The sequence below is a fragment of the Athene cunicularia genome (genome assembly GCF_003259725.1).
Source record: "Athene cunicularia isolate RWA chromosome 24 unlocalized genomic scaffold, athCun1 chr24_part1, whole genome shotgun sequence".
In the NCBI taxonomy this organism is placed as follows: Eukaryota; Metazoa; Chordata; class Aves; order Strigiformes; family Strigidae; genus Athene; species Athene cunicularia.
In genome coordinates, this window is record NW_020799132.1 from 4,009,591 (window position 1) to 4,035,589 (window position 25,999).

Below are 25,999 nucleotides of genomic sequence, written 5' to 3' on the forward strand. Positions count from 1 at the left end.
AAATGAAGTTTGTATCCGTTCACAATCAGCAGAGAACACTGCTAACTTTTTTTGAAGTTATCTTTAGGACAGATTTCCCCCAAAGGAGCATAATTTCTACCCCACAACGAAAGAAACCTCAAATGTTACACTTTTACAGGAGGCTAAAATGTCAGAGTTCTTCAAACGTAATTTCGAAAGAAGGTAGTTGTAAAGTCATCCTTTTTTCCAGTGATTTTGACTGCAGGATATTGGCAGTTTTTGGACAGATTTTAAGACTTTTTAATAGACAAATTTCTGAGCAGCTCTAGTGCCAACAGAGCCTGAAGTTATAGTCTGTTAACTGTAGTCTGAAAGTCAAGCACAGTACTGGGTTGCAAACTCCATCTTCTGCCCCAAAAGTCACCCTGAACTGTACCCGGTGGTGACGTTTTCATCTAGGACAGAGAGCCAACCGTGCAAAACGTCTTCCTGATGGTAGAGGTTTGCGTTGGACACTGACTACTGACATCATGACTTCATTTCCAAAATGAAAATGTTCTTTGGCAACGTTACTTTAATGCAATCTTTCCTACAGTAGTTTCCCAAATATTAGCAAACGTAGTGTTTACTCCCTGGCTTGTGTTTCTGCTTTGGACTGCAGCCCTGCCATGGCAGAGCTCTGCACTGAGCTGCTCTGCAGCTCTGAACTGCTCAAAGCAAGACTTTGTGTTAGGAAATCACAGCTCCCATCTAAGCTTGGCCCCAGGCAGTTGCCACTCTCCATCCTTCATCTAAACCTAAATCCCGAGAGACCCATGGGAGCTGACTCACCTTTGGCATCAAAACACTGTGACAACCAGTATTTCCCAAAAACGACATCCATCCTTTCCCCATGTCTGCAGACAAACAGGCAGCGTTTCTGAGGCCCTGGCTGGCTGGTTATTCTCAGGGGCTGGAAGAAAAATTACAGGATGTTTGACCTTCATCAAAGTGCAAAGGTTTTTCTGAGATTCGAATTTACTAATGGAGTCAGGACCGGGCACCTCTTGTGTTACCTTTTCGCAAATGTGGGTACAGGAAAACTGTTCTGGAGCTGGTGAATTTATACTGGTGTAACACAGGTAAAGTGAGCAGAGGGTGGGGTCCTGCTGCCCCATGCTAAGAGCAAGTTTGGGGACAGAAGTGTCCTCTGTGCCTGTGGTCATTCAAAAGCTTTAACTCCTGACGCAGGCAGTGAAAGGAGACCAGAGGATAAGTTGTTGGGGAAAACCCGGTTGCTGGAAACTTGCCGCTAAAACTATGTGTGATCTACACGTGTGTGTGGGTCCCTACCTGCACGTTCTGGCAGATGATAGTGAGGGGCCCTGCATCCCCAGGGCCTTGGTCTTCCTGCTGTCTTCTTTCCAGAGCTCCGTCAGTGAAGGCTTGAAGGGATGGGGAAGACGTAGTATTCAGAATTGAGTAGGACCTGCCAAAAATAGAAAGATGTTGGCTTTGGGAGTGCTTTGGGCTTCATGTGCTTAAGCTGCAGTAAGGACATTTCTGTAGTCTTCAGGAACTGATGATATGTTGTCATGTCATTACATTCTTATTTGTATTTTAGTGCTGTGAGAGAGAACCTTGCTAGGTGATGTACACACGCGAAGAGACAAATCCCATCTCAGCAGGCTTTCTGTTTCCTTAGAAACAGTTTCACAGAACAACAATTCCCAAACTTCGGTCTGTGAGGGCTCTGTCGGCCCTCAAATATTCTGATGGAAAATGCCAAGACCTTCCTCACAGCCACAGGGTGCTCACTAACATCATCTGGGGACCAGCTGCACGTTACTAACCATGGTCTTGTGGACCAACGTTTGGAAACTAATGGGTACGGGGTTTTCCCTCACCTTTGTAGCAGAAGCTGTTGCTTCAGTAGAAAGCTGTAGCACAGCCCTGCCCTGGGCAGTTTTCAGGGTTCCCGTGCACCGAGTAGCTTGTATCCCCTGGCAGGGACGTGGCACGCTCAGTCTGGGTTATTTCTACATTTTTCAGTCCTGCCTATTCTGTTTTTCCATCTATAGTGGGAATTTATTCTCACCAGTGCTTCTTGTTCAGTGTAGTCAATGGGATATAATAGATCCCGTTCTCTCTCAAGGGACTTATTTAATGATGGTTCCTCTCGTGTCCCGACATTCAAGGACTTTGACCAAGACCCTTGGGAGTAAACTCTGACAGGCAATTACAGAAGCTGCAGTGACCCTCTGCTGATTAATTTACATTGCATGGGTTACATTTGCTTAGTCATTAAAAAACCCCGTCGTCAGATAATGTATATGGTCATTTACTTTGACAGAAATAGTTGCCATTGCTTGCACTTTTCAGTGCCTTAAATATGTCAGGAGTTGCTTCCTGACTAACACCTGGTTAGGATAAAATCTCAGAGGGGTTTCATAGCTGTTAAATTACACCAAGCGCCTCTACTGATTGAACAAAAATAGGTCATCTGCGTTTCTGTAAAAAAAAAACCCCTCATCTTCTGCAAGATCATATGATTTGCACCAGTTTAAAGAAGAAAATACCACACTGTTGGTTCTGATGTTGGTCCCTTATCTGGTGGAATTAGGGTGCAAGGATGAGACTGAGGTACTTGGCTTATTCTGTCGGGTGAAGATGCCACGCAGGGAAGCACTGGCAGGCGAGGGGAGCGGGAGGTGGGAGGTGTCCTGGGGACAGCACTGCTGATCCCCATCCAGCAGCGTCAGGCCGCGGCTGCCGTGGGCACAGCCCTCTGGCAGCAGACAGCCTCTCCAGCCTCCTGCTCTTCAGCCCTGACCTTCTAGGTTTACAGATTCTTCTAACTGTATTTATTTTATTCATGGTGAGTTCCCAACAAGGACTGGGCTTGCTCCAGAAACCGTTCCTCTCGTTGCCCAAACGAGCATCGGAGGTCAGGGCAGCAAATACCTCTGAGTTAGGCACAGTACGACGCCGAGGGGCGGTGGGTCTTGAAGAGGAGTTTAATGAAGCTTTGTGGATAAGCTGAGGGAAATCACGTCTAACCCTCCTCCTCCGAATATTGCAGGCAGAAGTACACTCGGACCACACCTCCAGCTGGCAGGATAAGGCCAACTCTGATCCCGGTGCTGCCTGAGTGCATTGGTGTGTGCCAAGCCCAGGGTGGCTAAGCCCTGAGGGGGCACGCATGGACATTTATCACTGTGTTAAGTGAGCTTGGAGCGCAGGTGCAGCTAGCATCGATACATCCTCACCGACCCAAAAACTCGAGTATCTCAATAGGAGAAGAATCAGAATTTCTGAGCTAGAACCCATCTATATTGCTGTACAAAGAAGATCTTGAGCCTGAACTCTTTGTCTTCGCTTGTGTTGCAGCTTCCAGCCCCTCCTCTTGTCTCAGCCCTTTCCTGCTTTGCCCGTGACAGTCTTTTAAGGACGCTGGCCTGGAGAATACTAAGTATTTGTTTGGTTACTCCTCTTCCCCTTACCCCCAGGAGCTGCTGCACAATTTCTGAGACCACCTTTCTCTCTAAGTCTTTATTAAAAGGCCACAAATGCTTTCCTATCTATCTATAGATGCTAGGATTCGCTGCAAATGATGAAGAAGCAAAGGCATACTACCTTGCTGTGTCTGGAGGAGAGCCACCAGCCTGTCTTCAGCGGCATCTCCTTGATGTCGCTGGAAAACAGAAACCGCTGAAGCTATTTCAGCTTAGTCATCTTCTAAGCATAGGTCATTGTTTGGAAGCTTTTTCCGAAGGCTTGTGGTTCCTCTGCTTGGCAAACACACACTGAAGGCAGACAACAACGTCTAGTGTCTTCTGGATGATGCCTTGCCTTCACCGCTCTGTCAGTGACACTGCTGTGTCCCTGGAGGCAATGTCCTCCCAGTCAGGAAAGAGCCCTTGGAGAATGGAGGTGCTGCAGCAGAGGATGGAGAAAGGGTCTCTGTCGTGGCACAACAATGCTGGTCCTCAGCTCTTTGTAGGAAAAGACTCCTCTGCTGCATCACTCATCATTACCTAGAGGAGAGGGATCCCTGGGGAAAATGAACCAGCCACTGTTGTAGAACAAGAGGAAGACAGAGTGGAAAAAAAAACAACAAACTACTGAGCCCCAAATATAGCTTGAAAAATTAGGGCTGTTTTTCTCCCCCTGGTACTTGTGCCAAGTCTGATTTCTCAGGCTTATTAAAGGGGCAAAGAATAGCTTTGGCATCTCACAAGGAGCTGAAATAGACTGTGGTGTAATATCTACAGCACTTCTACCCATTTTGGGGCAGAGGAGGTGACTATTTCCGGCTTTGCTTGGGAACCATCCCAAGTTTTAGCTTTTGGGTAGTGCTGGGTCCACATGCAAAGACAGCACACTTACTTCTGCCTTACGCCTTTGCGTGCATATGTGGAGAGCCTCATGGTCTTGAATGCTTGGGTTTTGTGGCTTCTATGGGGCAAGTAAATTCCTGCACCTTCGCTGGGCTTCCCGCCTCCTCTGGGCTTGGTGTGCGGAGGGTGGAGAGTTTCTTCTGTTGACTTGGCAGCCCACTAGTTTTCAAGCATGAAAGGCAACTTAGAAAATACCCTGCAAGCAGTTTGCTGGGGAGCTTTTAAGGTGGATATGCATATATATGTATTAGCATATCTATCTATCTATCTATCTATCTATCTATCTATATATCTATATATATATATATCTATCTTGGATACTGCATCTGTAGTTTGGATTCACTCCAAGTACTTTCAGCTCACCAGGAGCTTCTGCTGCTTCCAGGAGAGGATTTCCACCTTCATAAAGGGGGAGAATTATTTTTATTTTACCATGCCTGTGGGCAGGTCCTCTCCTAGGCTCAGTCAGAACAGATCTGACATCCATATAAACACAACTAAGATGACTGCAGTGCTTGGTTCCGAAAGGTTATTTTTCACTCGCACACCCTTACTGAGGAGATGGCCAGAATGGGTTACACAGACATAGGATCTGGGTTGCATTGTGTGGGATGCTGAAGCAATTTATCTTCAAGTACTTTCCAATCTTTAGCACTGATCAGAGATCGAATGTTGCTCCTCACTGTTACCGGCAGGTCCAGTCCTTGGCATGAGAAGAAATCACGCAGGGATGTGCCACAGCAAAGAAATATAGTTTAGGTGTATGGAAAACCCCTGAGGTTTGCAGAATAGAAGTGGTCCATTCTTATTCTGAGTAGACAGGGAAAGGATTCAGACCTGGAGTCTCTCAAGACACAACCTGGTTTCCTGGGCAGTATTTCTGTCTCGAAGGCAAAGCCTTTCCTCCCCTGTTAGATCACCAAGCTTCACTGCTGGTCTGCAGCCATTCTATAGGGCAGGGACACCTTTCTGTTGCATGTTTGTCCAGCGGAAGGTCCGTGTGCTGGGCAGAGCTCTCGAGGCACTATTTGGATATTAGCCATAAAAGCCATGTCCTGCAAAGGCCACGCATTTCGGCACCTGCCTCGCTTGGGCAGCGCAACAGGGAAACCTGTTTTTTTCGGGTGAAATGTGCAGGAACTAGCAATTTAATTCTGCTGTATTAAAAATTTCGATCAGATATCCCAGAATAGCATTTTGCCTGTCATCTCTCTTGCGTGGTATAGCCAGGGTGCTGCAGCCTGGAGTGAGCTGTATTTGCGTGATGATCTCAATAATGCATGATTTTCACTTGAAGAATGCAGTCTCTGGTGACTAGGAGGGAAAGCTCCATGACTCTTTCTTTCTTTCTTTCTTTCCTTTTCATCCTCTGCAGAGATGAAACGGGACATGGCTGTGTACACAGAGGCAGCACGAGCCAGCCCCCGGGACCACGACACCGCTCACCGCTCAGGGTGCCAACAGGGTCCTGTCTCCTGCAGTCCCGGTGAGTACTGCCACGCTTTCTCTCATGCTCATGAAATGAAGGTATCTGTGTGCCCTTCTCTTACCCCGAGGATCCTACCATCAATACCGTGGCCGAGACAGAAGCGGGGCTTAGGCTGTCCTTAGCTTGCTATTCTTTTGACCACATGACATTCTGTAACCTAATATTCCCTACGGGAAGCTGCTGTGTAAAATGAGGCTGTTTCCCGGTATGTAATAATGTTTTTGATAAATGCTCCATATTGCATGCTCCAATTAATGATTTATAGTCTTTAGCAGTAATCAGGGAAGGGGCATTTCCTTCCTTTGCTTGTCTGGAGGCAGAGGTGCTGGAGTTACAAAACATTTGGCTTTCCTTTTAGTTGCTGCTGCAATAGTAATTCTTTCCCATGCTACTCTCTAGGCCTCAAAACTCTTCCAGGCACTGTAAGAAAAAAAAAAATAGAATCCACTAGAGCAGGCTGCTGCAGTGTATGTGGACCTGAGACCATTTTGGCCGGCAAATTTTAGGGGGAGAAAGGATGGTTTTGCAGGATTGTGGATTGGAGGGTCTGGATTAAGTCCTGTCTTCATACAAACACTCCGATTGACTTCGCTCAGGAGTCTTGGTTTTCATTTCTTTAAGACCGGGTTAGTAGAGGTCTTTTCTTTCCTCATAATGAAAGATGAGCTGGAGTTTTGCAATGACAGACCCAGTATAGACAGGTTTGTTGGGCTAACGTATGGATGGAAGCCCTTTATTAGTGGTGTGCATTTCTCAGAGGGCAGGCAAGAAAAAAATAGATGGTTGTGACAAATGAGTGATCTCTTGCTACGCTTGTCCCCGCCTGACAGACTTGTGGGTTGGGGAGGACTTGGGGCCAAACCAGGGCTGGTGTACAGGAGGGCAGTGGTCGGTGGCAGTCACATCTGGAAGCCAGCCTGCAAGCTGTGATTGCCCTGTGCCTGCTCTCCGTCTGTCGTTCGCCACATTGCATCAATGAATGAAAAGCCACAGGCAAAGAAAAAGGCTGCTTGCCCTTTCTGCTCTTTCGGTTTCCTGCATTTTGCTCGATTTGAGGAGTTGTTGGATCAGTTTTTATTCGAGTGCCGAGTTAGTTCCCCTGGCTGTCCTGTGCTGACACGGGTTACAGAACGCCTTCCCTTTGGGCTCAGAGACCCTCTCCACAGGTCATGCTTGCCCACTGAAATCTGAAATCCAAACTGTGTTTTGTTCTGTATCTCCATCCCTGCGCCGTGTAACTAACCTGCCAGCTGGCGTGACTGTAACCAAGGGGCAGCAGGCAGGAATGCGCCTCTCCTCGATGTCTTGTGCTCTTACATACAAACTATTCCCTACGCTCCAGGCTTGTCAAAGGTGCTTTTGGTGCTTAGAGATGCAGGCAGCCTTGCAGGAGTGCCCAGAGCCACCCCTCAAGCACTACCTTTTTTTTTTTTTTTTAATTGCTGTTTAACTAACTCCTATCAAAATGAAGAGGCATCAGGCATAACCTTAATCAAAAGCTGAGGTCTGCATTCTCACTGCTGAAGCCACTGGCAGGCAGGCAACTAATCGCTTCTGAAAATCTTGCTAAGAAATATTTCTGATCCCAAGTGCTTTTCCCCAGAGAATTATACACAGAAGATCTCACTTCCCAAATTAATGCTCAATTGTAAACCTTCCTGATCCTAGTCCCACCGCAGAGGTATCTACACAGCAGTGGCTCTACAGCGGCCATCTGCTCCGGCTCCGTTACCCACCAGCACCGATCCTATGAGTAATAGTTGCTGTAACATCTTAGCTAAATAAATCACATCGTCCTCTAATCCCATGCACAGGGATAGCATCTGCTCTTCCTTTGCTTATAAAATGAGGATTTGTGTGCCAGTATGTTTTCCCCAAGCAACCTGCTCAGCAGCCCTGGGAGATTCTTCACTTACCCAGGTGAAATCACAGCTGCTGAGCCCCCTTTTTACAGTGATGGAAACTGGACTGAGCAGCTTTTTACCTACCCATGAAACACCCAGGTCCCACATTCATCCGCCTTCGTGATGTAATTTTCAGGCAGTAGCCCAGAACAGCCAGTTGCAAGGGAAATGCCATAAATCCAGCCCTCACTTGTACTGGTTTGTTCCACTGGGGACATGAAAATAAAATCCCCTGGGACCAGCTCCAGTTCATCATCATTCTGGGGGGTGTAAGGATAGATCACTTGCAGAGTCTGGGGGAGAAACAGAAGCACAAATGAAAGAAAGGATCGTTAATGGGAGGGAACCTTTAGCAGAGTGGGGCAGGAGCTCTGGTCCTATACTGGACCTTTAATCTTAGCAAGATGTGAGCATTCTTCTTGAAGTGCATCACTTTGTGCTTTATCCAGGAAGGATTTACCTACAGGGAATTCCTGCCATTCCCACTCTTTGCTGTTGGAAAGCTTTTCCAGTTATTTACTCCTTCCCTCTTTGATTCCAGTCGTGTCTTTGATAACCAGGATGCAAGGGGTGTGTGTGATTTTTTTTTTTTTTTGAGCAAGCAAAACCATGACCGTGTGCTTACATCTAATCACCCTGTTAAAAATGGAACTGAATTCTTATTGGGATGTGGAATTTACCCAGCTGTAGTGGTCCGTGACCATCTTTGGTTTACTCACTTGTGCTTGATCTGAAAGAGCAGCTCTCCTTGTTGCTGTTGCTTCTGAAGACAAAGGGGGGGGGGTGGTGGTGTAACAGGTTTGATTCTGTGACTCCCTGCTCTCAAAACTGTTCATGAGAATGCACAAGGAGAAAGGAGAGGTGGGGAGAGATACTGCGATGTGGCTGCGTTGGTTTCTTTGAATTTCCTAACATGGACAGGGTTAAGTTAAAAGATGGGGGAAAGACCGGTGAGTGTAATTCTTTAATCTTGCCTTCACTGGAGCATGAAGAATCCACACGTATTAAATACCCATCAGCAACTTTCCTTGGAAATGGCTACAGCAGTCCCCCATTTAAAAGGGGAACAAATGTGTTACTGTCCCTGGCCAAGCCCAACTTCTCCAGTGGCATCGTGCAAAGAAAAACCATAATCTGCTGAGCAGCTCCAGTCTCCTGATGGTGTCAGCCTGTTTGCTCGCTAATCCTCCTTTAGACTATTTGTGGTATCTTCAAAGGATACTAGTCACTGTCACCTGATACCACAAGGCCAAAACTTTCACACATGGCTGCCTGAAGTTAGATATGCAAAGATGTGTGCTGGTTTTCATCAGCAGCTCCCTCTGCAGTAAGTGATAGTGTTGACTACTTGCAGCTTCTAAAGGACAAGACGACTCTTTGGGTAGGAAAGGAGGGATGGGAAGCATGGCCCAGGGCGGTCAGAGCATCCTGCACGAGAAACCTCAGCTCTCCAGAAGATTTGGCACCTATTTACTCTGTGGTGTATCGTGTGCTGGACTAAAATAACTTTTTCCCACTCTGCCCCAGGTTTTGTGTGTCTGATTCTGGACAATGCACTTTGGTGGGGTTAATCACCCCAACACTAGGAGTCTGGTTTGCTGCCAAAGCCTGAGCAGGCACCTTCTGGAGGTTCCCTCCTCCAGGAGTTGATTCATCTTGTTCTGAGCTAGACATCTTAGGTAGGTCAGATGACTCACTTTCTGGAGGTGCCTGTTTCTCCACACTGAGCCTCGGAGCAAAGACCAGCTCAGACTTAGAGGTCTAAAGTGGGGACATTTACAGGCAGGTGAGGTTAACCTCACGTGTGGTTTCTCTGTGCCCAAGATCCCAATCTACAAAATGGAAATATTATTTTTTTGTATATTGTGTTGGAAAACAACGTGTTAAGACACTTATATACTGCAGTTATAGAATCCATATGAGTAATTGAAGTACACGGGCCATGAGGGTAAATGTTTCTCAGATGATGAAACTAAATGCTGTGATTAATAATAATAATAATGTCAAGTTTGTACAGAAGAAATGAGTAGTGGTCAGGTTAAGATACTGGTCAGGTTAAGATACTGGTCTGGTTCTTGAGAGTTCAGACCAGCTTAGGTTGAGCTAACATGAGAGTCACTGTTAGAATTAACCCAGCTGGACAGTGTTCCCACAAGAAGCAAGAAATGAGGTGGGTGAAACAGCAAGTCTAGGCAGTGTAAGTAAAAAAAAAAAAAAAAAGGCAAGATGGTCTGTTGGCTAAGATGGCTGGTGAGATGTGGGAGATCTATGTTCTGGGTACCCCTGTGGCAAATTCCTTACTGCCTGCGCAGCCTGTGCCGCGTATCCATACAGCGCTCAGCAGGGGACACGGGTGTCCTCATTCACCTTGCAGCTTGTGAGCACTCTTGAGCTGTGAATGCAGCTAAAACAGCCTGCGACTCTGCTAGATTTTTTTTTTTTTTTGACTGAAACAAGCTCCAAAAACTTACCTCGTGATTAACGAAGCGTATGTCTCGGGAGAATATCGCAGCGACCCAGTCGCAGCCCAGCTTGACGTCGATGTTCTGTGCTAACTTCTCCAGGGTGGGCAGGTGGCTGGTCTGGAAGTGATAGGCCAGCGTCACGTGGAGCTGCTTCTTGTGGGGCTCCACGTGAACATCTGCAATGAGAAGATGTCAGTTAACAACAAGAGACAGTCGAGATTAGCAGCTTGCTGAAGGTCTAAGAGCGTCTATCACTTCTGAACAGGAGCGGGGAGCCAAACTTTTCAAGGCAGCTCAAGTGGAACCAATCGTAGGCCAGTTTCTGAAAAGGCTTTTGGAGAAGTCAAACGCGAGTTCCCTATGCATGTTGCACCTTGGATCAAATTATTAGAGATCCGTGGTCTGATTCAGTCCTGAGTCACGCCAGGGTGGCAAACAAGGCAACCAACTGCCAGAGCTCATTTGCATTCAGAGAACAACGGGTATCTGAATGGTGTGATAACAATTAATGTAATTTTGAACCCAGTAGGTCTTCTGCCAAAAAAGACACTTTTCCAGGAAAGGGGTTGACTTTCTTTCATTAGCAGATGAGGATCTCTCCAAATAAGCAAGTAAAAATCTTCATTTTTCCTCTCCCTCCTTTGTTCTCTCTCCTACATTAGCAATTACGAATTCAGGGAATTTACAGGTTCGTGCAAGTTCATTAAATCTTTTCCCTGCACATCAGTTGGATTACCAGTTTGCCCACTGAAGGTGAGGTATTCCAATATGAGGCAACAGACAATGATTCAAAATGATCCTGCAGAAAAAGAATCTTTATTAGGAAAAGATTCCAGGAAGCAGAAAGGTGAAAGTATGGGAAATATTGGACTCTTCCACTAGACATGGAAATCATAGGATACATTGTTTGCATGTAATTTATTCTTGCTTATTCAACCAAAAATTGCAATTAAATTTGACTGATTATTCAGTCAAAATTGCAGCTATTCAGAGACTCAGATCTAAGTGCCAGCCAGGGGTAGCTCTGCAAGCTCATCCATCTTTTTTTTTTTTTTTTTTTTTTTTTTTTTTTTGATCAGCAAGAAAAAAATATGCTCTGTATCTCTGAAAAAGCCCCAGAGACTTTAATGTGATAACCTGACCAAGCTGTGGACTGCAATGCAGCAATTGGCTTCCCCTAGGAACAAACCAGTTTGGTCTGAACCGCAGCAGTTGCAGGGGCAGAAGCTTTGCTGGGAACCACTGACGCTTCCTTCTTCTGGGCTGGTGTTTTCGGAGCGAGAACTGCCCCTTCTGACCGTGTTGGTTTGGAGGGTACGTCTATGCTGTGCAGGGGGACACTTGTACCATTCTCACACGGCTCCAGCAGTCCTTGGACCCACCCAATGTTGCCGTGCAGGTCGCTGCTTTCCAAAATGTGCATTTGTAAAGATAACAGCCGTTTCCTCCCTCTTCTAAATGGAAGAAAGATTCTAGGTCACCGTCAGGTGAAAGCAATGCATTTCAGAGGTGTTAAGAACCTACGACACATCCGTATCTCTTCCTCTGAACCAGGGGCAGAGACGTGCAGCGGTTCTGCATGGTGCTACGGGGTGCCTGACTCGCACAGGAACACCCAGGGACTCAGAAGTTGCCGTATCTTGATGTGCTGAAACCCCAGGATAAGCCTGTGATAACGAAGGACTAAACCAGTTGTGCTGTGACTAGTCCAGGCTGAGCGACAGAGGGTGAGCGGATTAGTCAGGGAGCTTATTATTTTTCCCACTCTGCTCCAGGTTTTGTGTGTCTGATTCTGGACAACGCACTTTGGTGGGGTTAATCACCCCAACCTTAGGAGTCTAGTTCACTGCCAATGCTGTTCTGACTTCCAAGTTGGGAGTTAACCAGAGGGCACCTGGAGAGCCCCTTCAGCAGCAGAAACTGTCAGAGCTCGGGGTGCTCCGGTCATCTCCCAGCTCCTGATGGGTTCTCCCCTCCAGAAGCAGCAGAGGACCAGGCAACGGTACTGAGATTTGAAAAGGTACCCTTCTAGGTTGCCAGGGCACTTGGGATCTTCTCACTGAGTCCTGTTTGCATCTCAGGAATGCAGCGAGAAGCACAGCCTTTATATGGCTGAAGAAAGTTTTGTGGCGGTGGCTCGAGGTAGCGAGTGGAGCAGGAAATGCTCAGCCTTGCAGACAAAGCGTCTATCTAAAAGGTTAAGGAACCACCAAATGTCAACTTCCCTTTCAGGAGATAACACTTGAGACGAAGCGTGAGGTGATCTTTCAACTGAAAAAGCACTGAAACCCAAAGCACCCGCTGGGGTGTTCCTCTTGGGCTCTCAGCCTTCAGGTCACTTCTCAAAATCGGGTATTGGCTTCATGAGCTTTGTTTCTTCACGCCATCAAAACTTTGGTTTCTGAAAACGCCCAAGCCGCGGCCAAGCCATAAGCTCTACGTAGCTGCCAGCAGAGTCACTCACCTGCTTTAGAAGCAGCCTCTGCAGCGAAGTCTGCAGCAAACTTCTTGAGCACCTCAGCACTTTCTTCCTTGACAAAAAGCCCAATGAAGTTTGAGGACGTGTAGAGCTCCAGAGGCAGAGGGGCAGGGAATTTGCATTTCCACCGCATCACGGTGGCCTGCAGAGCTTCAGTGAGAGCATCGACCTTGCTGTCCTCGCACTGCCAAAGGAAACGGGACAAGCGTTTCTCAGGTGGATAATCACTCCTTACGCCTCTGCTTAGCTCTCTAGCGCGCCCAGTAGAGAAAGGAAAGGCTTGGGAGGGTGAGCACGAATGGTCTCCCTTTGCTATAGGGCAGTGAGAAAAAGCACATGGTCATAAAAAATGTATGTTCAGAAATCATCTGCCCCTCCCTTGTCCTCCAAGCAGGATCAGCTGTCCCCGAGTAACCTCCCTAACCTCACCAAGCCTCCACGGCTGTTAACGATCACTTGAGATTACGAGAATTTGGTCTGCTGCTGCTGCCGAAAACAACTTGCTTAAAAACCAGTTACCTCCTCCACACACACCCCCCCAACCCCCGGGCACAAACCCTTGTGCAGCGACCGAACAAAGTGTGTAATGTCTGCAGCCGGCGCCTGGTGAGGGCTGCTCACGAGTGCGTGCGTAAAGGCAAGGGGAAGAGGAGCTCTGGTTTACCATGAAGAACTGGCAAAGGGTGATATGTGGGAAAATGTTGTGAGCTTTGTTCTTCCCACAGATCTGCTTTGACTGCTGCCAGAACTCGGAGAGCTTCTGAGCCAGGGGGCCGGTGGGGCGCAGGTAGAGGACGTACTCCCGAGGCAGGGTGTCATCGAGGAATGGGTCACCCACATGGGAGAACAACCTAAGAGGGAGAAAGCACTGTTAGACTGACGGATAAAGACATCTATTTTTTTCAGCAAAACCAGCTTTCCCTCTCCTCTCTCCCTTTATGGAACAAATCAGCTCTGGCAGGTCAGGCAGAGAGGTGCACCATCTCACTTGCAGCCCATTACCACTGCTAAGTAATACAGAAAATTGGGTTTTAGTTTCAGACTGAGGCTCTGAAGATCTAACCCAGGTCACTGTTTCTGCCTTTCTGACTTTTGGAGTACAAAACACAGGGAGGAGAGCACTAGAAATTGCTCAACCTCTTTGAAAAGGCATCTCTCGGTTTTCTGTTTAGGGTGGAGAGAGTAGTGGTTCCTTTCTCTCACCTTTTCTTGCTATTACTCGAGATCACAAACTCTCCCAGACAAGGCTTGTTTCTGGACCGCTTATTTACACCACTTAAATAATGGCTCAATAACGCTGCTGGTGTTTTTCAGGGAAAACATTTTACGTGTTTTATACGGAACGTAGCGTTTATCAGTTTAAAAACTCCACGTTCTAATGGCTGAAATCGTAGATGTTAAATTCACTATTTCTTTTACTCTTTTTAACATTTATTACTTCATACCAACCAGTCGCATGCTGCTTGAACGCTTCTTCCACCTGTCGATGCCAGCGCTTTTTGTCTGAAGAGAGAACAAAATAAAAAGAGTATTTCAGTGATGCTGGTTTATACGGTTACAGTCACGTCTGTTGCTTGAACCTGGGTCCTTGCTGGGGAAGGGCTGTGGCGGTGTGCTTAGAAACCTGCAGAATTTGATTTTCAGACGGATTTCCTCAGCCCTGGGGCTTTCTTTAGGTCGTGCTGCCTGTCAAGTCGCTGCACACGGTCTGAGGGGCAAAGCTGTGCCACATATTTAAAGTATGAGAAATGGACCTCTGGGTTTTCCCTGCTTGGCCTGGAGTATTTCTGTCTGGTGAAGCACCGGCTGTTGGCATTTAATGACTTCTATACTGGTCATTTGCCCAGCATGAAAATCAGAAGGGCTGGGTCTGGAAGTGCAGGCATTGCAGTGGCCTGAGGACAAGAAAAAATCAACTGCCACGAGGGGGCACAAACCAGAGATTTTTCCAGGTTCCAATAACCTGCCAATATTTGCAAGCTGCCTTCAGTCCTCGCTACACTGAAAATGCCCTTTTGCTTATTTCCCTTCAGGATGCCTATAAATCCCTTTTCACTCCAGCTAGGAAGACCCAAGTCTTCCGTTCAGCGAGTTTTCTGGTTGCAGAAGCAGCCAGCACGGTGCTGTTTAACTTGTAGACATCTCATAGTGTTTTCCAAATGGTTGACATCAGCACGGAAACGCAGCTGTGGATCAGCTCAGCTTTGTAACACTAGAGACTGCCAAAATGAGAAATTCACCCGGAATCCAAATGGCATAAATATTTAGCAAAAAATGATGACAGGAGGTGGCAGAAAAGGATAGAAATGCTAAGGTCGTGGGGCAGAAGTCAGGCCCTGTTGTCGGGAGGCAAATTCTCCATCAATAGGTGATTTCAGAGCTTTCTGTTTAAGGGAAGAGGGGAAGTATTGCTTTCAAACAAGTACTACAGGTCTGGTAGGAAAGAAGCCAAACTGAAGGGGATGCTGCTTTACTTAACCCTCACACACTCGTGAAACACGGTGTGGGTGGAGGAAGGTCTGAAGAGCAAGAAGCCTTCACAGAAGGCAAGAGAGGGGTCTCCAGGCAGCTGTGTCCCGAAGCCAGGGAAAGGATCCTACAGATGGGCAGTGCCAGAACAGATCTGCATCCTCCAGAGCCACCACGCTGCACTGGCAGACAGGGGGGTGTTTCCCAGCGGTAGAGAGCAGGGACCAGCGCAGCTCCCACTGAAGCTAACGCCCCGCTGCCTGCTGTTCGGGGTGTGAAGCACGAGCAGGGGCAGAGCCCAGGGGCTGACCGAGGTGACAGCCAGTTGTGTTCTCCTGTCGTTAATTTGGCCGAAGCGGCTGCCTCCCTTTTTGCTCCGTGGGTTATATGCCATGTCTCAGCTGCCTGGTGTCAGCGACACAAGATCTGACTGAGGACAGGAAAAACTTCTAGTTCACGCCAGCCAGCCCCAAGCCATAACCTAATTTTACTAAATATGTTACGTTACAGCTTGATAATAGAGTGAGAGCCTTGCTGATCTCTTTAAGCTAGAGGGAATGCGTCTGACCCAAGGGACAGGATCCACGTACTACGCACGCTGTGTTATCTGCTGCGAGAAGATGCTGCCGGTTGGTTATAGGAAGCGGGTCCAAGTGAGGGGAAAAGGCTCATGACTCTGGGGTGCAACCCACAGCTGTAGGACTGGGGCAACTGGGACCTGCCGGCATTTCTTGTTTCTGCCCGTAGTGCTGTGTCGGATATTTACTGAGCTTCTGTCACTCTGTCTGTCTGTCTGCAGCGATGCCTTTCTGAAGCACTCTGATAACCATGCGGGAATGTGCAACGTTACCCACCAGCTCGTAGACATGTGTTGTTGACTCAGCTGTGTTTCAGCTCTGCCCTTGGCTTCCCCACCCCTTAAATATACATATTTGTGTTAGTTTTGACAGTAAGAGGAAGGCAGAAAGATAATGCTGCAAAAAAAGGGCTGTGTTGCAAATGCGCGATTATGAAAATACTTCCTCCTGAAGCATTTTGCTGCCCTTATCTGCCAGCATTCATCTGAGATCAGCAGAGTGCTAGTCCAAGCACCTGCCTTCTGGAAGGATGTATCTCGTGTGGTCAACGCCGTAGTTTGGTCTGTTCTATCTTGCTGACCTTTCCCTAGGCTGGCTCGGACGCACTGTGCAAAACGGCGGCTGTTTTGCTTTGAAAAGCAGCTCAGACGAGCAAAGAGCAAAAAAGCGCTCCCCTTGCACAGGCTGGGAACCTTTCGGGGAGGCTGCTCCCTGAGCAGAGCGATGGCCGGCTGCGGATTTCCCCTACCCTGGTTTCATCGTCCCTTTCTGTTGTGTTGCCTTTGCTTACTCCACCTCCACTGGTGCCTGGGTGGTTTATGCTCTTTAAGACACGACTGAAATGTGACTCTCCTAACCGTGCATCTTGCCACTGAAGTATGTCTGTCTGCGTTGCATCCGAGGCAGTGAATTAAAAACGCCCTCCCAGTCAAGCTCTGGCTTTGAAATGAGCAGTTTCTCCCGTTGCAAAGTGAGGGCAGGCAAGCTGGCTCTACTCATTATTTACTCTCTCCAGACCCCGGAGCAGATCTCCGGAGGAGTCATGCACAATCTAGCAGGACAGACGGTTCTGCCACCCACCCTTGTTGACTTGTTTGCTTAATAAATTGATGTTTCCTTGGAACAAATGGCACAATAGAGCTCTGCTGGAATCGACTGCAGCTCCTTCTCCACTGCCTTTGTGCTCCTGGGACCCCAACGGGTATTAGAAAACGTTAGGCTGGGCCCCACACGTGTTTGTTCATGTGTGATTTCAAAAGGTGCCTATCTCTTCCACGGGGACAATAAACTCCCTTTTCAATTTAATTTCCAGTGTGAGGAAATACTGCATAACGCAAACAAAAGCCAAAGTATATTTTTATCATGGGACCTGAAGCTTTTTTTTTTTTTTTTAAATTTAGTGCTGGGAATGGTGATGATGACTGATAGCCTGTGGTTAGTCACAAAACAGGGCATGCACTGCATCCCTCCCTAACACTCCTCTGCAGCCACCAGCCAGAACTTGGGGAAGTTCCATCCTCCGGGTACTCCAGCTCCCAGGCTCTGTCAAGACCAACTTTTAAAAAGTTGAATACTCAAAACTAATCACAGCTATGTTTGGCCGCTTTCAAAAGTGGCCTGATTTTCACAGCTGCTGAGTGCAGTGGGAGCTGGAAGACATATTCTGCTCCTGAGAAAATCAGGTCACTTAATTAGGTGACTAGCTATGATTTAGGTGCTCAGATTTACTCATGCTGGGTAGTAAGTGTTGGCTGTAGTATTGTAGCTAGCGGTAAGAAGTGGTTTTGTGACACAGATGCCCCAGAAAAGAAAAAAAAAAAAAGCCGATAAATAGTGTATTCTTCAGAATCTACCAAACTGCCATTACACAGTAACCATTTCTGGTCATGCAAAAATCGCAGCTGGAATTCAGATAGGAGGTGAAAAGCTTTGTGCCGCATTACTAGTCCCTCGAGCCCCCCAATTCCAATCTCTCCTCACTTCTGCTGCCTCTGAGATGCAGTACAGGGAAATCATATAACAGCGCACAGCGACACGTAATAGCAATTTTGAACAGACAGCACGGGAGATGCTACGTCCAGCTGCAGGTCTGGAAATGGAGAGCTTAGGGAAGGGGAAAGATCTGAACGGCACTGTCTTCCAGAAACACTGCAGCTATTTTAGCCACCGCAAAGAACCAGATGGTTTTGATTCTTCGACCTCGGAGGCCTCCCCGTGACACTCTTCAACGTCAGGTCACAAGGAAAGTCTTTCTCCACTCAATCACTGGTTAAGCACTATCAAAATATTGATAGGAAGTGTCCCAGCTAAACAGCTGACCCCTTAGTCTGAAACATTACAGCAGCACCGGTGCTGCTGCCCTGGCATACATATTAATGTGTAAATGGTGCCCGTTTTAACCCCAGCCCGCTTAATGGGAGAGCCCGCAGCTCCGCATGCTACAGAACTTCATTACTGTGGAAGGATTTTTGGCTTCCTGCAATTTCAGGGTAGGAAAAGGAGGCAACAGGGGAATGTCAATTCAGCTCGGAAATATATATCAATAAACATAAAGTATAATGGCAAAATCCCATTTACTTCAGAGGAAATGACTGTAATGGGGAATGATGCATTAACCATAAAGAGAACCTTCAGTCTCAGAAGCACCACACAGGAATCCTGTCCCCGTACGTGCTCAGGTTTCTTAATCGAGTCCAGTTTAAGAAAGGAGGGTGCCGTAGCACGTGGGGTAATAAACTGCCACGCGGGAAAGGTAACGCAAAATGCACAAGAGCAAGAGACAGGGGTGAGCTGTTCGGAGCTTGTTCTCGATCTGCACCCGTGCGGTGTTTTATCACTAGGGTGCAAAATTCGGGGTGCTGATGCCCACAGCAGAGGCGAGCTGTGCTGGGGCGGGGAAGACGAGCGTGGCCACGCAGGGTCCCCAGCCTCTGTCGTGGCCCCGCTGGGCTGCAGCAGCCGAGATGCTGGAGCCCCCGGAGCTGGTCCTTCAGGCACGTACAGAGCGCTGCGGGCAGGCTCCTCTCCTCCCCACGCGTTCAAGTACACCACGGCCGAGCCACGCAGCTGGTCGGGACCCTGGGGTCCAGAGAGCCTGTCTGCTCTCCAGAAGCAAGCTCTAATTCATAGAAAGCTGGCCCCTCTGGCTGCCACTTAGGAATGAATTCCCCCGTTTCCGCTGGCTCTCCCTTTGCTATAATAAGCAGAGATTCCAACCCGGCCGTCGGCAGAGCTGACCTCCCTCTGTTTGTAAGCTCGCTCTGCTGCCTGTCGCTTCTCACAGAGGCCGTGGAAAATGCTAGCAGCAGCCTCTACCTCTGATCCACCTACAAGTTGTCTGCCTACGGAGGCACCGAGGGATTTGTGAATGAGCAATGGAAGGATGGAGGCAGCCTGTAAAAGAAAGGGAATGACTAAATCTTCCCTTTCATTACGTGCCTCGAGCCTAGACAAACTTATCCGTGAACAAAACCCCTTGGAGAGATGAATTCATTATTTCAAGTAGCCCTGAATCTTTGGCCCATAAAATATTTAGCTTTGTAAATAATTTTTTTTTTTTTTTTTTTGGAAACGGCATTAAACATGATGGAAGCGCTTGGCTTTCCTCATCACTAGCTTCAGTTCGAAGGACTGCCTGACACGATAAGATAGGAATTAAGGAACGTAATTTGTGCCAAATGAGTTTGAAAGACGAATGCTGTCAAATCTAACATTTTTTCTGAGGATTATAAAATAGGCATCTTGTATTTTTGCTTGTATGTGTCTATAAAAACACGTATTTATGTAAACATATATTTAAGTAGGTACATGTATCTATTTAAAGCTTGCCTGTTTTTCAGTCAACATTGGTTTAGGGTAAAAGAAGAGAAAATAAAATGCTGTCTGGCTCCAAGGAATGACAAAAACCGGGCCTTTTCTAGATGTGGCAGGAGCCCAACAGTTAAGCCCCCCCTTAGCTTACATGCCCAGTTCAGTCCTGGTGCAGGAGGTCCCGAGTCCAAACCCTGCTGCACAGCAATATGTATACGGAAGCAGTTCAAATTCTCTGCAAGCACTAAAATTCCCAGCTTTTTGCGTGTGCGTTTGTTTCCTGACTGCCCATCAAGTGACCTTTACAGATTCCTTAATTTTTGCACTTTTCATCAGTTGTTTACACCATTAGCAGCACAATAGTGGAAACGTGTCTATTTTAGGCTTTCAATAAACAATTGCATGTTGAAGAACAGTTTTGCCAGCAAAATTTCTGCCCATCTAATGACTTGGTTATTCGACGCCAGGGAAAGATATGCAAATTCCAAATAACTGACCGCATATCTCATGAATTGCTTAGTTGTTCCGCGCGCCAAAATGGCCACAGCGAGGTGGTCTTTCCAAATGGTTTTTGATGGGGGTTATTCAAATGTGTTCCTCTGAACTCTCCATATGCAGAATTCAGTTGGTCAACAAAAATCATATGATATTGTTTCTGTTCTTATTTGGGTGACCTTACTTCTATAAATAGGGACAGGACAGGAAGATATCACCAGGGATCAAGTTCCTGTTTAGGGCTGGGGGTTGGGTAGGTTCCTTTTCTGCAGTGTGATAAGAAAAAAAAACCCCACAAACAAACAAAAAAAACCCCAACAAACCTGAGTGTTCTTGCAAGACTGAAATAACATAAGTGCATGGCAGAAGAATTACTTTTCCTTCCCTGTCAGTTCTGGCTCAATCCCTTCGCTTACCCTTCTGTTACTACACTTCTACGCGTGGTGGCGGACATGAAGTCCTCTGCACGTTTAACCGAGTGACTCTAATTGCAGCCACATCCTCCATAAAATCCGAGTTCATTGCTGTATGCTGAGCTCCCCTCAGGAACACGCCGTTCGGTACAACATCCCCAATTTAGGGCAGCGGATGCTATAAGCAGATCGCAGCTATGTAAGGACCCAGGTCTTGCCTGAAATACAGGAACTTTCCGAGGAGTACAGGGAACTGCCTGACTGCACAGTGGCTACGGAGACTGCAAGATTTCAAACTGTGCTATATCCTGTAGGTCACATAAATATTTATAGAAGGTGCCTGACAGCATGATAGAGGCTTGGTAGTTCTCTTCCTCCTCCTTGCCTGCTTATTCCCAGCTATCGAACACCAAGCTCTAGTAATAGGAAAGAGAGAGAAATGAAAAACACCATCAGAAATAAGTTTGGGAAATGTGCTGCTATGTACTTCTAGTTTCCATAATTTAAAAATGTTCATTTTTTTTTTCAGAGGACAGTCCAGCTGGCAAACTGCAGTCTGGCCACATGATGATGATGATTATTTTTAAGTGCAAAGAGTGAGGGCCTGGGTGTGTGTGTGTCTGTTTTATGTGTTTATTTTTTAAAGTTATGTAAGGTTTTGAAGGCGGAATTTTTTTTTTTTTCCCCCCCTTTTTTAGCACATGTGCACTAAGTCATTCCCCTAATCCTCTGCTTAGCCGGCTTGTTAAAGCAAAAGAAAAGGGAAGTACAGACTCATAAAAAGTGTCCCGGATAAAGGCAGGAATTTAGCAGCCATTTAACATTTTTTAAAGAGATACACAGTTTAAAAAGGAAACAGGATATTATTTTCTTTAGAACAATAAAAGCACAGTTTTTTATGAGGCATGGGCTTAGATGTCCACGACCTGAGCTTGCAGTTGCAGCTGTTCCACCAGGTCCCTGCGTGATGGAGGGGGAACAAGGCGCAGGTATTTTGGTTGATTCACATTGCTCACGCCCCATCAACATTCCTCTGTCCTTCTATTCTCCCCTTCAGCTTCAGGTGGAAAAACTTGTCATTCGTTTTGCTTACAGTTGGGATATTGTTTTTCTTTTTAGTTTTGTTTTGGTTTATATTTCTTGTCTGGCTTCCTGGTTCCATTTCCTTAAGCCTTCTCCTTATGTGTGAATCTATGTCCTGCCGCTCAAACAAAGAGCAGTGGTCCCTGAAAATCACAGGAGTCTTGAAGCTGGATATTTAGGAAAATGATGTCTCTCAATTCCCTAATAAAACCCTAAGAGTTGGCAGCGCCTCAGCTGATTCAGAAAGGTTCAGAATTTTGATGCAGAGCAATCACTGGAAGATGGTGATGGGGTTAAGGAAGACGGGTAACAGTTGCTGCTGTTAAAGGGTTTGCGGAACTCTAAGTATTAGAAAAACAGTCAAATATAGATAATACAAATAAATTCAAATTAAAAGTGGTTATAACCGGAGCACATTCAGCAGAGGCTTGTCCCCTTCAAATGCCTAATTTTAATACAAGCCAGAATGCTGCAGAATGACCAGGATTTCATTATTCAAATAGCGCAGTGCAGGAGAGCAGGAGCTTTCATCCCAACCCTATTAATACATTTTTAGCTAACCAGGAAGACAATGTCTTTGCAAGGAGCCAAGCTGGAGGTTTAAGTATGCTCAAATGTACCATCTGGAGTTTCAGTGATAGCCAGGAAAGGAAGCAGTTGTCGTGCTGATTGGAAATAAATAAGTTCCCATGCAGCGTTCGAGACAAACATGATGCTTTCTCCTTTCCAATTGCTTTTCTTCCTATATAAAATGAACTGGAATGGAACAGAGATTTGCTGTATCTCTGTTTTCTCTATCAAGGTCCTCTTATCACTAGGGCCTCTCCTCCCATCACCGGTGGGTTTTGGGCGGAGTGTGGACCTATCACACGGCTTGCCAGAGTGGGAAGCCAACTCGTGGCGCCCGATGAGCGCAGCTCAACACGTGAATCGCAGTTGTCTCGTTGCCACCGCGTGAGCACCTGCCTCTCCATCTGTCACCTCGCCACTCGCTCCGGGCGGCACAGCTCGACTCTGGTGACCGCCGCTTCACCGAGTGCCCAGCACGGCTCCAGCTGGAGCACCACGACCCGCTGCCAAAAAACCTTAGCAATGGCCACAGGGATGGAGCACATCCCAAATGCCCTGATTTGGAGAGGGCAAGGTGGGAGGTGGAGAGACAGCGAGCGACCTGATGTCACACAGGTCATGGAAGAGGGGATGGGTTGGCTACGGATGCTCTGACGTGCTGTGCTCTGCCTGGCTTGGGGCTCCCTGGACAGACATGCACTTGCTTTTCTGCCCCTAGTTCCTAAAGGCAGCCCCATTTCACTCCTTTGTACGTAGAATTTTTGAGTATCATGTAGATCTTTAGGAAGAAGAAGAAGAAAAAAGCCACAACTAGCACTTTAAAGTGCCGGTGTTAACATTTTCCAGCTTCTTGGGGTTTCAAAACAGGAAGTTTGGGGGCGGTGCAGTTGCACAATTTGCCAGAAAGCTGCTGTTCTGTGAAGTCGGTGACATTGGGCTCTACCCGGAACTTGAGCCCTGCAGGCCACCAAGGCCCTCATTTTCTGGGGCTAATTTTCAGTGCGATGCGAGGATGTGTTGATGTGCTGCTCCTATTAGTAGGAGCCTTGTGGTTTTAGGTCCTCTTGACTGCCAGTGGAGAGTTGACTTGTTCTCCAGAGACAGAGTAAACCCCGAGCTAAAGGGAATTCTTCCCGGCCTGACAGAGAGGAAGCAGGTAGAGATAACATAGACCAACATAGTCAACATGATATAGCTAAAGACTGAAAACAAAGCATTGAGCTACTCTGTTTGGGTCTTGTGATGAAACTTGTGATGCAAACTTCCTTCTAGGTTAACAGTCCAGGTCTCTGCATCATGCACATCCTCAGAGGGAGAGTTTGAATGTTTGTCTGAACTTGCTCTGACATGACAGCAATGAGATTTGGATTAACCGTTCACTTATCTGCAAACAACAAGCACCCCCAAAGTCTTGTTCAAAGAGAGGGAAGTATCAAGTTGGGGCCTGCGTAGCCAAATCCGCTCAGTGTTTCAATCCCTGTCCTTCTCGTAGAGGGAAGGGAATATATCACAACTGAATCCCACTGCGGGCTCCACAGTAAAGCTTCATGGGCCCATCTGGAATTTTAATATTAAAGTTGGTCAACTCATGAGATGGAATAACTTCCTACCAAGGGGAAAGACAATGGTTAATATCAAAGCAATGATATTTTGTGGTCAGTCTGAATATCTGTTTGCCAGAGATGGAAGAGTTAAGACACCATCTCCTGGGCTGGACTCGGCAAGCTCAATTTGGTATTCTTTGCACTAGTCAGTTTTTGCATTTGGAAAAGCCTAGCTGTGCTCATTCTGAGACCTGGTTTTCTTCTCAAGTAGTTATTTTCTCTTCTTTGCGGGCAATGCTGTCTATCATGAGAAATCTTACATGTTGTATGTACTAATGGACTCACAACTTTGCTGAAAAGGCAAACCCCAGAGACAGAAAATGGGAAGTAGATGCCTAGCGAGAAGCTAACCACAATCTCACACCTAAAAGAGACTCACGCAAACCAACAAGAAGGAAGTCTAAGAAATTAAGGAAGGTGGAAGGAAGAAGGGTGGGGTGCTGAGATAGTTGGGTGAAAGGCAAAAGGGGACACTCAAAATAGACTCCTGCTCTAGACAGCTCTGTTCAGGAAATTTTTTAAGCCCTGCCATTTTCAATAATACAAATATTTCAAATAAGTATTCCTGGCTTACTGTTCCTTGCCATCTAGATAGGACCATGTCATGTCAATGTTTGTATGGGAGACCTGGGCAAGAACCTCCAAGTGCTGTAGGAAAGGGGGGAAAAGAGGGTTAAAGCAGCAGATGATGAGGCACACTTGCCACTGACTCAAGGCTAAAACACCCCCCCAAGTAATCTTGGGGTTGGGAGTGCCATGGTACTAGAAGCTCCAACTTAGGGCGAGAAATCGCACACAGGTCTCAGCCTCTTGCCGCAGAGATTCTGAACTGTGTGGTTAAACCCATAAGCTAAAGCTAATGTCAGAGTTTCCATTAGGGGAAAAAAAAAAAAAAAAAAAAAAGTTCACAAGCTCTGGTCTGAATTTCAATTTGGGTAACTGTATTTGGTTGTTTTCAGATGGCTTCGTAGCCCTCAGCCGATATATAAATCTTTATTAGTTGTGGTGAGCTCTCTGAAGTAATCCTGCAGGCCAGGCCGTCAGGAAAACTGCAGCAAATGAAGCTGCAACAAAAAACTTTGGCGGAGATTTTAAACTTAGCTCAGCTTTGGCCTGCTGCTTCTACTTCTTGTTGTCAGAGCAGGAAATTCAGTCAAATGTCGATGCTTTTGAGAGTCCTGTACGCTGAAATAAGAGCGGGGGGGGGGATACCCAAATCTGAAGGAAGTATTGCTGCATTAATATCTGTCCTTTACCAGTCTCAAGTGGCAGAAGCCATAAAAATGCACGGTACAATTATTTTATTATTTTATCATTAATAACAATGAGAAGTCATAAACTCTTGGCCAGAGTTTAAACTCTAATACCAGATTATATCTTGAAAATGCCCTTGTAGCATCCAGTTAGGTGATCCAGAATTTGTACATGAGGTCTAGCCAAGACTCTCCAAAAGGTTTAAATACCAACTACGGGAAGGGTTAAAAAAAGCCACATTAAAAATATACATATGTTTGAAGTCTAAAAGGGAACAGGAAATGAAGAATTGTGATAAACTGAGAAACAATGAGATAAATAAGGATCTAAGAATGTAACGAGAAAACTTAACCACAGACTGGGAATATTTCCCGGCGTACTTTCCTGATAATTTCTTATGGCCTGGCAGCTCTAACTGTACAGTCTTCATTCCTGTATCTGATCATATTCTTGCGGAATATGTAAGCGAATTACAAAAAAAAAAAAAGAAAGAAAACAGGAAGACCTTAATGAGACCTGGATTTAGTAATTATCCCTGCACCAAAGAGTACTTGTGCATATATTTAACTTCAAGCATGTCCTTACAGACTTCAGTGAGGCACAAGCACACGCCACCTGCTCTCCTGCAAAGCGTGTGCTGAAAGGTTATTGCGGATCAGGGCTTCGGGTCTCTTCTAACAGAGTTTCCGAGGATTTTAAAACAAGTGTTTGCCATGAGAAATGTCACTTTTTTTTTTTTTTTTTTTTTTTTTTTTTTTTTTTGATGATGCTAGCACGTAACAGATGGATGTGTATTTGCTGGATCAGGACTGTGCTTCACACCCTCACCCCCTCACAGACAAGCCCCCCAGCAGCGTATCTGACCTGAGGTCTGTCCCAGCCTCCAGCACAGCCCGTCACCCGCACAGCCCCGCTCTGTCCCCTTGCCACGGGATTCTCCTTGACCCAGTTCAGAGCCTTCAATTATGCTTCCAAATCTAGTGGGTGTCGTGATGCACTGGTTACGCTAGCGCTTAGTTCTCATGTCTGGGGAGGAATAACTTCAC

The 25,999-nt window shown here is 46.6% G+C and overlaps 1 protein-coding gene across 1 annotated transcript in view; it reads right to left on the reverse strand.

Annotated features, from left to right (window-relative positions):
- The window catches only part of UBASH3B (ubiquitin associated and SH3 domain containing B), a 60,326-nt gene that overhangs the window by 12,172 nt on the left and 22,155 nt on the right, over positions 1-25,999 (reverse strand). Inside the window, exons 2-8 of the mRNA XM_026863580.1 lie at positions 14,123-14,180; positions 13,342-13,528; positions 12,663-12,861; positions 10,205-10,374; positions 7,818-8,026; positions 1,294-1,429; positions 793-913 (exon numbers count right to left, since the gene is read on the reverse strand). Coding sequence (XP_026719381.1) covers positions 793-913; positions 1,294-1,429; positions 7,818-8,026; positions 10,205-10,374; positions 12,663-12,861; positions 13,342-13,528; positions 14,123-14,180 — 1,080 coding nt within the window. The remainder of the gene's footprint in view (positions 1-792; positions 914-1,293; positions 1,430-7,817; positions 8,027-10,204; positions 10,375-12,662; positions 12,862-13,341; positions 13,529-14,122; positions 14,181-25,999) is intronic.